Genomic DNA, 12,109 nt, shown 5'->3' with positions numbered 1-12,109 from the left:
AAGGCCCAACCATAACAAAATTAATCAATTATCTGCCTGTTGTTGTGATGCCATCATTGTGATCCTCTGCTGAGAGCAAAATTTTTACCTCTGTTTCAATTGCCCCTCAGAATAACAGGATCAGCAAATATGACCATTGCATATCAGCTTCTTTGTCTATGCCTCGTTAAAGCGATTGATTGAACTCGTAGCAGTAACTCTGTGAAAGAAGTTTTAATTGTTCCTTATACTGAAGCAAAACAATTTTTTAATAGAATTGATCAGCCACAAACCTCTCATAGGAACATGAGATATGAAATTATTTTACAGAAAAACACAAACAGGAATAGATCATTATAAAAACAGCAGTAATTTTTTAGATATCCTTGTTAGTAAGTTGTATCTAACAGATGCACCAATACGATGTACAGGATGAATACTTGGCCATGCTCTTTAGAACCAGACTAAAACTTGATCGATAAGTATAACAGAATAAACAACATTTCTCTGTATTTCTAGTTCAGTAAATGAAGAGAGAAACTGATAATTGGAGGGGGAGAGAGGGCCACTAGTGCCATTCCCCTAAGGCCAGTGAAATCAAAGTAGGTTTATAGGACGCGATAGGTGTATCCCACAGCAACAGGGGACAGTTTGTATTTCTTTTGTATCTTACAATGAAGGTCTATCTAGATTTTTACAAAGTCACTCATCATCATGGTATCAGAGCAGTTCCCACCAAAATTAAGAAACAAGTCTCTTTCTTTTCTAGACTCAGACTTTACAAACAATGATGAATTAAGCCTCACAATCCCTATGTGCAGAAGGGAAGTATGATTATACAGACTGATAGGGAGAGAGAGAGAGATAGGGGACTTACCCAGGTCACACAGAACAGTTGGATATAGAACCCAGATCTCTTGACGCCTACCCCTGCATCTTTACCACAAGTCTATGCCTTCTAATCCTGCTAATTCTCCAGAAGATGAATCTCTCAGTAAACCCAGTTATCTGCTGATAAACCCAATGTAAATCAATTCAATTAAATGCATTTGAGCAATAATCTCTGATTTGACAAATGTATGAAACTAATGTTATTTACATTAGCTTTGTTTTCCATAATTCGTTCAGAAGAGACATACAACTGAGGTCTGGAGCACTTACACAGAGGACCCCATGGTGTTTCCCATAAGATCATCATGTTAATCTTAGTTTCCTGGGGAGATTCCAGCTCTGATAATTACTTTCCAATTACTTAAGACTCTTGCTGCTTCAGTTAGAGCTAGTATTCAATTGCTGTCCTACATTGTTGCTCAGTGTTGTTAGGCATTCCTAAAACAATTGCCATGTTTTCACCTTTGGGGTGTCTGCAAGTCAGTGGCGGACAAAATGATTCCAGTGTGTTCAGTACTTTTAGGGTTATTCAGAACGTTAAATCTTTAAAAAAAAAAAAAAAAAAAAAGATTTTCCATTGCTCACCTCCACAGGAGGATATAAACTATGCAAAAACTTAAGGTGAACAAAGAAACGGTGGCTGAACTCTGAAGGGCTGCCGCACAACTTATAGACCTCTGATTTCTGTTACCAATTGCCCATGAAAATCGATGTTATTAATAGGAATAACATTACCAGCAGGAATCATGGGCACTCAAATCTGTTCGTAATATAGAGAGTGTGCTATTCATCTTTACAGAAGCAATATTAATCTATCGCCTAATCAAAGAAAAGGCTCAAGCCTTGAAATCCTTGCTTCCTCTGCCTCAAGTACAAAAATCCCCTTCAAAATTTGACTCCCTTTTCAAATACATGCCTGAATATTCTGACTATAATCAGTGTCAATAGAGGTTCATCGTTGACATTACTAGCCACTACAAGGTAAGTGTCAACATCAACTTTTTTATTTTTAGGAAAAGGCTGTCTCAGGAATGACTGTCAATAATAGCAGTATAATTAAGATATGGTATTTTAAGATTTTTTTCCTCCAGCAGCCTGGCACTATGCACTAATTTTAGCACCAATCAGTGGAAGTGAAACTCAAAGCCTGCTCAGTAACATACGGCTCAGCAGGTTGCCACAGGGTAAACTACCTTGAAAACTTCTGCTTAACCTGGAACATCCAGTCAAAAAATCATGTCTACCTAAGTAGATCTGCATGACACTTTCACATTTATTCAGCACCTCTTCCCTAGAAGCAGAGAAACCCATACACAGGCCGTGAAAGGACCACATTGTCCACCACTGAAATACACCCACCTCTGGGGTGGGCCATACCAGAAACACATCCCCTCCAGCGCAGTATAAAGAACATACCATTAGGACTACAGAGAAAGTCTGTGGTGGAAAAATCAAATGAGTTACCATTTGTTGAGGAAATTGGAGATAATGGTATTTCTAACAAGCACGGGTACTCTGTCTTTCATAACCACAAGTGTGTAGGTCCTCACCTGAAACACAGCAACTCCAGCAGCAGAGCTCCCTAGCACTGGGCTCTAGAACAATAATGATGCAAAGAAAAAAGTAGCACATACTGGTCTTCCTGCATCACCCGAGGCTCTCTCCCAAGTGCTGATCGAGCCAATCATCCTTAGTTTATGAGAGTCAATGGGACCACAGCCTGGTTAGTTTTAGTAAATCCAGACTACTGTACTGGTAAAACAGCTGTTGAGGACCACACCAAGAAACTAGATATACAATTGTATTAAATATATTTCATCAGATTTTAATAATCATGGGAATTTAGGATTAAAAGCTTTTTACTCACCTGCATGATGCACATTCTATATAGAATTTGAAAGGCAAAGAGTGGAAAGAGCCTGACAAGCAACTTCGTGCTTTCCACATGAGTCTCACTGTACCAGCCACCATAGCTTTCCTTGGCATGATCTAACCAGCTTGTCACATCTCCACTAAGGTGGCGGTATCTTACACAGCACATTTTCAGTGCATTAGCAACTACCCCAAAGGTGGTCAGCTGGGAACTACCTGTGAATGATCAGAGACATCATGCATCAGTACGTTTTACTTGCTGCCAAACTGAAGACAAGCCAAGTCACTTTCGTAGCAAAATACAACTTGATATGATTTACCTTGGTCATTTCCAAAGGGTAGAGAAGACCAGATTTGTTCCAATGCATTCATCTTTACAAGACAAGACAACTTAAACATATAGGGCCAAGTTTGGTGGCAGCATCCACCCTAAACTGCCCTACTGAAGGTACGCAGGTAAAGGCCTTTGTCTTCAGTAGGAAGAATGATATTATTATACTTGTTAACACTTTGGAATGATTTATTGTTATGGCTGAGCAGATACTGTATTAATATTTTCCTTTGAATGTGTTTTTTATTGATTTGATCTGGGTCATTTTCCATGCAAGCCAGTAGTGAGCTATTGTATGCCAGCCAACAATACTGTCAATAAAAGAGAGGGAGGCACTGGTGAATTGAGGTAAGGCCCGGGGGAATGCTAATGGGATAGAGAACTTGTCATGGTCATGTTTCATGGTCAGGTTGGTCATTATTAAAAATATTACCTTCTGATGGCCATGTGATAGGCTGTCTGAAATAAATTTGGGGTTCTCAATCTAGTTCCTAGCAAAACAACAAAAACCTCAACTGCAACTACCATTCTTGTTGTCAGTCTCAGAGAAACCAGCAATGGTACAAGTATAGAAACTTAGACAGGAAGGATGGTTCAGTCATTCGGACCTAGCATAGGGCTTGGGAGTCTTGGGGTCACATTCCTACTCTGCCTGTGAGACCTCAGGCAAGTCACTTACTCTCTGTCCCTCAGTTCCCAAACGTCAAATGGGGTAATAGCACTTCTCTACCTCACAGGGGTGTTTGAGTCACTTGGATACTACAGAAAAGGAGGGATAATATGAGTATGATAGATAGATAGATGATTAGATAAAATAGATAGATTAGATCGATATATCGATCTTAAATGCCTTTATCCCACAAAGGTCGTCCCAGGGTTGAGACATACTGACAGGGAGGTCTGAGGTAAATTTGCACTGCTGCTGCCTGGGGACTATTTCTTTTATTGATGGTAGAGTTCATCTCCTGATTTGGCACCTATCACAAACACTGTATTTATTCACTTAATGTCAGGAAAGAACTAAGAAAGCAATGGCTATTGGCTAATCAAGATTAAATCCACTCTCTGGCTGCTTAGTATCCACAGCTGGACTGTTGGCATTGATAAATAAGATCTCCCTAACAGAGAGGAAAATATAGAATATGGATCCAAGTTAGCAAATATCAAATCTTCTGGCCTATGTACTCTTTTTTTAAAAAAAGTTTTGAGGTCCAAAAACATAACCAAGAAGAAAAAGCAACCTTTATAGTAGTGTTCAAATTAAGATAAACTGATCAGAAAAAAAGGAAGAGGGTATAGATTCTGGATCCTCTGGTCAGCATGAAGAGGGTTTTTAGAAGTGAAAGTGGACACTAGAGAACTAGTGTAAGGGCATAGTTTGTACCAGCCTTTGTGGTTCGGGGCTGTAGCTAGCTATTTGATGTTAACACACCAGGGCTGATCTCTAACTTTTTGCCCCCCAGTTGACATTGTGTCATTACAAAGAATGCACTCATCTACAGCAGGTGCAGTTACAGCCTAGTCCTGTGAGAAGTCAGGAACCCTAGACTCCTCTTGAAATCCATCCTTTTGGGAGATTAAGGTATTAGACAGCTTTACCCACTTATTAAATAGGTGGACAGGATGAATAAAGAAAAATGTTACACCTTAAGAAATGTTTGTGCTGCAGCATATCCAATTTATTGCAGATTACACCCAAGATCATTTTTATTCCTTGGAAACCACAACCATTAAAGAAATTAGACTTATGTTCCATTATTCACATTGGAAGGAAGATTTAACATGGATGGCAGGTTATTGTCAAGCCCTGACATGTCAATACATTTCTTATTAGACCAATTTCCCTCCTCTCATAATACAATCTAGAATCAACAGCCTATGAAAATCTAGAAAATATTTTGTTCTGCACAAGAGTAAGAATGCAATGATATATTTACTTGCAATATACTAGTTAGCTACTAGATATTTCTGAACAACGTGTAGAGTTCCAGACAGGTTTTGGTTCCTCCCAGGTAAACAAGACAGACAAATCGGGAACTCAACCTGTGTATGAAGCTTGTTTATCTGTAGTTGCACTTTTGTTTAAATGAACAAGTTGCATGAAATTCTGACCTCAGTGATGTCAATAAAAGCTTTGCCACAGATATTAGTAGTGCCAAGAATTCACCCCTCCTTTTTAAGGAGGAGTGTAATTTCAGAGAAATACACTGTTCGAATTTTGACATTAATTGAAGCAGTAATTCAGGAAAGTATGGGGTAAGAAGGGCAAAGGGAGACGGTACAGAAATCGTATGATGTGCAGCACTATCGTTGCAACAGATATATCGGTTCTACAGACATAACCGTGTACCTCAGCATATATCAACATTATCCATTTCATGTTTATACATGTTGAGATTTTTAATGTTTCCTTGGAAATATTAATCTGTTTAGACACTAAAATAAAAACTTTTATAAAGCAATCTTTCCCCTTCTTTATACTTAACAGCCTTTGGCTCTGATGTTCTGCTACTCTGACCTTGATCTAATCATGAATATCTATGCTACTTAATTATAATAAAAAGCCTACATTGTACTCTAGATGGTAGACACACATTTTTTCCCATCTTTGGTCACCTGCCAGTTCTTAAAATTATAGCAGTGGGAAGCAATGCAAATGAAGTCAGTGCCTGACCGCTAAACATAATGGAATGCATGGTCCACATTGGAAAAGTTACCTTAAAATAAAAGGGAGCATATATAAAAATCATTTATTTGAGGTCACCTCTGGATTTGAATTATGGCTCTAAAGAATTTCGAATGTAATCATTTTATTGGACGGAGCCAAAATAAGGATTCAAAGCCATCAGAATATTACTCAAAAAATGATCAGTTCTGTTGAGACTTGCAAAATATTAATTAAACCAAACAGCATTTGTTCAGAAAAACATTGAGCAATGATATTCAAACTAGTGCTGCCTGTGCTGACTTTGTAGGGCAATTAACATTTTTGTAAGGCCACTTTTGTTACCAAAAAGTTCTTGGTATCACTTGTTTTCTTTGCTGTGACCATAAGTAAACCTTGCCAGTGACCTTGGTGCTATAATTTTTCCATAACAGACAGGCTGGCTCAAGCTGCAAAGTTCAGATACAAATTTCCTAATGCTAAGTACATTCAGATCCACGGCTTTCATTCAGATATGTCCTTGGTGTCAACGTGTGATAAGCCAGAATCTCCACTGTCTTCAGTTTCTTGCAGGAATTTTAAAAAGAGTCCATTGAAAAAAATCAATGGGATTTGGGTGCCTAACTTCCTGAGGCTCCTCTGAAAATCCCATCCTCTCTTCTTTGCACCTGTACACATTATGTGCAACACTACCAATGTAATTTGATAGGGCTTATACTTGTGCAAAATGGGAGTAAAATACTATCCACAGTGCAAAATAGTAGAGACTCAGAAGAGGTGTGTGATTTGCTGACTCGTTTCAGGTGACATTATCCCACCTAGAATTTAGGGCAAGGGAATGTTTCTCAGAGGAATTCAGCATGGGGGCTGAGCAGCCCTGGCAGTAGCCAGACTTGTGGGGAAGACTAGTTTTATTCACAAATGGAACTCAAAAGGAAATAGCACAAAGCCCAGGGAAGCAGTAAGCTTTATCTTGTTTCAGCTTAGGTAAATTGTATTTGAAGCAGGTAGGAGAAGCCACCTGATCACAGCATTATGGGGTTGAATCTTAATCTCACCTTGGAACTCAAAGATGCTTCATATATGTGAGTAATTAATGTGTCTGAAAATTCCAGAAACAATAGCCATCATTCAAAAGTAAGAGACACAAGGTGAGTGAGGTAATAGCTTTTATTGGACCAACTTCTGTTGGGGGATGGGACAAAGTTTTGAGCTTCACCAAGGTCTTTCTCAGCTCTGTAAAACCTGAAAGCTTGTCCCTTCCACTAACAGAAGTTGGTCCAATAAAAGATATCACCTCACCCACTCTCTCTCTTATCCTGGGACCAACATGGCTACAACATGTTGTACAACATGTGGCGAATGGGGGAAGTCCCGGATGACTGGAAAAAGGCTAATGTAGTGCCCATCTTTAAAAAAGGGAAGAAGGAGGATCCTGGGAACTACAGGCCAGTCAGCCTCACCTCAGTCCCTGGAAAAATCATGGAGCAGGTCCTCAAAGAATCAATCCTGAAGCACTTACATGAGAGGAAAGTGATCAGGAACAGCCAGCATGGATTCACCAAGGGAAGGTCATGCCTGACTAATCTAATCGCCTTTTATGATGAGATTACGGGTTCTGTGGATGAAGGGAAAGCAGTGGATGTATTGTTTCTTGACTTTAGCAAAGCTTTTGACACGGTCTCCCACAGTATTCTTGTCAGCAAGTTAAGGAAGTATGGGCTGGATGAATGCACTATAAGGTGGGTAGAAAGCTGGCTAGATTGTCGGGCTCAACGGGTAGTGATCAATGGCTCCATGTCTAGTTGGCAGCCGGTATCAAGTGGAGTGCCCCAAGGGTCGGTCCTGGGGCCGGTTTTTTTCAATATCTTCAAAAATGATCTGGAGGATGGTGTGGATTGCACTCTCAGCAAATTTGCGGATGATACTAAACTGGGAGGAGTGGTAGATACGCTGGAGGGGAGGGATAGGATACAGAAGGACCTAGACAAATTGGAGGATTGGGCCAAAAGAAATCTGATGAGGTTCAATAAGGATAAGTGCAGGGTCCTGCACTTAGGATGGAAGAATCCAATGCACCGCTACAGACTAGGGACCGAATGGCTAGGCAGCAGTTCTGCGGAAAAGGACCTAGGGGTGACAGTGGACAAGAAGCTGGATATGAGTCAGCAGTGTGCCCTTGTTGCCAAGAAGGCCAATGGCATTTTGGGATGTATAAGTAGGGGCATAGCGAGCAGATCGAGGGACGTGATCGTTCCCCTCTATTCGACATTGGTGAGGCCTCATCTGGAGTACTGTGTCCAGTTTTGGGCCCCACACTACAAGAAGGATGTGGAAAAATTGGAGAGAGTCCAGCGAAGGGCAACAAAAATGATTAGGGGTCTAGAACACATGACTTATGAGGAGAGGCTGAGGGAGCTGGGATTGTTTAGCCTGCAGAAGAGAAGAATGAGGGGGGATTTGATAGGTGCTTTCAACTACTTGAAAGGGGGTTCCAAAGAGGATGGCTCTAGACTGTTCTCAATGGTAGCAGATGACAGAACGAGGAGTAATGGTCTCAAGTTGCAGTGGGGGAGGTTTAGATTGGATATTAGGAAAAACTTTTTCACTAAGAGGGTGGTGAAACACTGGAATGCGTTACCTAGGGAGGTGGTAGAATCTCCTTCCTTAAAGGTTTTTAAGGTCAGGCTTGACAAAGCCCTGGCTGGGATGATTTAACTGGGAATTGGTCCTGCTTCAAGCAGGGGGTTGGACTAGATGACCTTCTGGGGTCCCTTCCAACCCTGATATTCTATGATTCTATGAACAAAACTGCCAACATCCATCTAACATGTGTTTCTGTTAACTATATTTTTCCACGGATTAAACTATCAGGGTTTATTTTAACTTTAAGCTTCTATTCTCTCTTTTGGTAGGGTCCCCCTCCTCCTACTGCATACAAATTGCATTTTACAAGTTATAAAGCAGAATCAAAATACTTTAAAGTGAGTTGCTATATGTTAAAATGTTGCAACAAGCTGGGAGATGCAGTAAAAACCTCTGTGTACAAGTACATCTGTCGTAAAGTACTCAAAGCTAAAACTCCACCTACCTAAACACTGCACGTTAGAAACGGTTGAACATGTCTAATATTTAGTTTTACGGATACAGTAGACCTTCAGAGTTATGAACACCAGAGTTATGAACTGATCAGTCAACCACACACCTTATTTGGAACCAGAAGTGCACAATCAGGCAGCAGCAGAGGCAAAAAACCAAAAACCGTAAACTACTAGAAAAATAAAGGGAAAGTTAAAAAAAATTGACAAGGTAAGGAAACTGTTTCTGTGCTTGTTTCATTTAAATGAAGATGGTTAAAAGCAGAATTTTTCTTCTGCATCGTAAAGTTTCAAAGCTGTGTTAAGTCAATGTTCAGTTGTAAACTTTTGAAAGAACCATACCGTTTTCTTCAGAGTTACGAACATTTCAGAAAAAAGAAAAGGAGTACTTGTGGCACCTTAGAGACTAACCAATTTATTTGAGCATGAGCTTTCGTGAGCTACAGCTCACTTCATCGGATGCATACCATGGAAACTGCAGCAGACATTATACATTTCAGAGTTACAAACAACCTCCATTCCCACAGTGTTTGGAGCTCTGAAGTTCTATTGTAGTAGCTTACATTGCAGTAATGATAGCTTTAAAATAGAAAATCAGCATCAGATCTCCCATGATGCAGCCACCTCCCGGTAAGGCCCACTTTAACTGGTTGTGTGTGGACCTGATTCTGCAAAGTACTGAAGTTAATGGCAGTAGAAGATGCTCAGCCCTTCACAGGAGGCACTCAGCAGGATTAAGTCCAAAATGAGTGCAAACAGAACAGATGTAGCTTTGGGGAAAGAACAATTTTTTTAAGTCACCTTTAAAACATTTCTAAGAGACAGATATTTACATCTTACCTTTTTTGGGCTGGTAAATCATTTCACTGCGCACCATGTGAATTGTGATCAGGGCCATAAGCACAGACACAAATGGGATAAGAAAACCAAGGTTCTTGGCCACAGATTGCTGGATATAAGAAATGCTAACAAAGACAACTGCTGAATTTAAGTTAATCAGCCAATAAAACCTATGGTAAACAGACAAAAGTTATTCTAAGAGGGATACCAGTGAAGAGATGCAAGTAATTAAGAATGCAATTATGTTGCAAAAAGTACAGTTTTAAGCATTCTGAAGTTAAAAGGTTTACTTACTTTGCCAACAGTGAGTGGGGTATACTTACACCCATGTGGTATGCCCCAGGATCCTTCATAGCCTGACAGTCTACAACATGAACTTTCACTTGATTATGGGAGAGTCTCAGCATTCACTTATAAAAAAAGAGACCAAGTTTCTAGCCCTCATGGTTGTAGAAAAAATACTGAAGTCTAAAGGCTCAAAAGCAAGAAGACAAAAAGTACCCCATTTTTTTAAACTCATGATTTTTAAGTCAATCTCTTGGTTTATGGATGCCTGACTAAGGTTTGTGAATGTGTGGGGTTGGCGACACAATTTCAAAGGAAGATGAAAAAACCCATAATCCCCTATGCCAGATGTATAATTCTATACACAAGGAGAAAGTGTTTCCTTTCTGACTCTAGCACAGTGGTGGGCAACCTGTGGGCCGCATATGGCTGGCTGTGAGACATTTTGCAGACATTGGCGGTTCACGTGCATGGTCCCCCGCAGCTCCCAATGGCTGCAGTTCTCTGTTCCTGGCCAATGGGAACTGTGGGAAGTGGCGGGATGCAGGGACGTCAGACATCGCAAAATGTCTCGCAGCTTGCAATCAGCTTACCCTGATGGGCTTCATGGGCCGCAGGTTGCCCCCCACTGATCTGATCTGACTTCCTGCATAACACAGGACAAACAAATCTCACCCAGTAATCTCTGTATCAAACTTGAGACACATTATTTTCAGAGAGTGGATGCTCAGCATGAAAATGATAAAAATCAGGCCCCTTTAAAATGGGTCTCAAACTTCTGAAAGGGTTTAAAAAGCTAATGCTTATATTCTTTAAAATAGCAAGAGCTCAACAATCTACAGAGCACATTGCTTAGATTTCTTTTGTAAGTAGTTTTAGTATTAAAACCACAGTTGTCACCCTTGCTGAGAGCCACAGTACTGAGAGCAAGGACTGACTGAGCACTTGGGTCGGAGGCGCAGGGGCCTGCTGGGAGCAGGACTTCAGGACGACACCATGTCTGGGAGACTGTGGTCCAAAGCCATTTTTGCTGGCTATAAGCATGGCCTCCGAAACCAGAGGGAGCACACTGCCCTTCTGAAAATTGATGGAGTTTATGCCCGTGATGAGACTGAATTGTACTTGGGCAAGAGATGTACCTATGTATACAAAGCTAAAAACAACACCGTGACTTCTGGTGGGAAGCCCAACAGAACACAAGTGATCTGGGGGACAGTAACACGTGCCCATGGAAACAGTGGCATGGTTCGTGCCAAGTTCCAGTCCACCCTTCCTGCCAAGGCCATTGGGCACTGCATCAGAGTGATGCTGTATCCATCTCGGATCTAAATTTTTACTAAAAATAAAATTCATAAACTGTTAAAAGAAAAAAAAATAGAAATAACTGATTTCCCACACCCCCTCCCCACACACAAAGATGGACTCTGTGTACTGAGATGGAGGCACACTGAGGAAGCCTGGAGGAGCTCGTATTGCTATTGCCTTGGGTTCTACCTGTCCTGCGGACAATGAGCAAAGAACTTGAGTCTTTTGCGCTGTCAATCTAGCATGAATCATTAGTCTTGAATTCACTTAAAATAAACAAGCAGGAGAGATGACCTTAGCTATTCTTGCTCACCTCACCCTTATTGGCTCTACAACTTTTTATCTTAAGCACGAGTGGGCAGGGCATACTATCAGCTAAGCTGGAGCTGCAAATCTGTCTAGTATCACTGGCCTCTACATAAGAGAACATGTATTAAAGATCAGCTCAATGTTTTGGCTGTGAACCTTGGGGGGGGGGGCAGTTGCTATTAAACACCAAAGGTCCATCTGCATTGACTCGGCTTCTTCCCTTTAAAAGGCTCCTTGCTAGTCTGTTGTAATGGCCCAGAAAAAACTGCAGTGGCATCACTGTAAGTTACAGTGTTGGGTTCATTACCGTCGTGCTTCTGACCACTCTGTCATTGACCTAGGTAGCTGGAACCAAGAAGAAAAGCCTTGATAATGTTGAAGACGTGGAGGAGTGACAATACCCAAGTTTGTTCAGCTCAAAACAAAATACTCTCTCTTGCCTTGTTAGAGAAGAAGAGAATCTGGCAGTGGCTTAGAGCAGCAGCGGGCAGGAGAGCAGCAAGCCTAGTGGAATACAGGCAGCGGGGCCAAAGA

At 40.9% G+C, this 12,109-nt stretch overlaps 1 protein-coding gene and 1 pseudogene across 1 annotated transcript in view; one reads left to right on the top strand and one right to left on the bottom strand.

The window, feature by feature from the left end:
* The window catches only part of SLC15A5 (solute carrier family 15 member 5), a 65,974-nt gene that overhangs the window by 38,933 nt on the left and 14,932 nt on the right, over positions 1-12,109 (bottom strand). Inside the window, exons 4-5 of the mRNA XM_073329880.2 lie at positions 9,677-9,846; positions 2,738-2,958 (exon numbers count right to left, since the gene is read on the bottom strand). Of these exons, the coding sequence (XP_073185981.2) occupies positions 2,738-2,958; positions 9,677-9,846 (391 nt within the window). The remainder of the gene's footprint in view (positions 1-2,737; positions 2,959-9,676; positions 9,847-12,109) is intronic.
* On the top strand, positions 10,911-11,308 carry LOC140906255 (large ribosomal subunit protein eL33 pseudogene; annotated as a pseudogene).

The sequence above is a fragment of the Lepidochelys kempii genome, chromosome 1 (assembly GCF_965140285.1).
Source record: "Lepidochelys kempii isolate rLepKem1 chromosome 1, rLepKem1.hap1, whole genome shotgun sequence".
NCBI classification, from domain to species: Eukaryota; Metazoa; Chordata; order Testudines; family Cheloniidae; genus Lepidochelys; species Lepidochelys kempii.
Note: the sequence above shows the minus strand (reverse complement) of the source record. Positions and strands in the feature narration are given on the sequence as shown.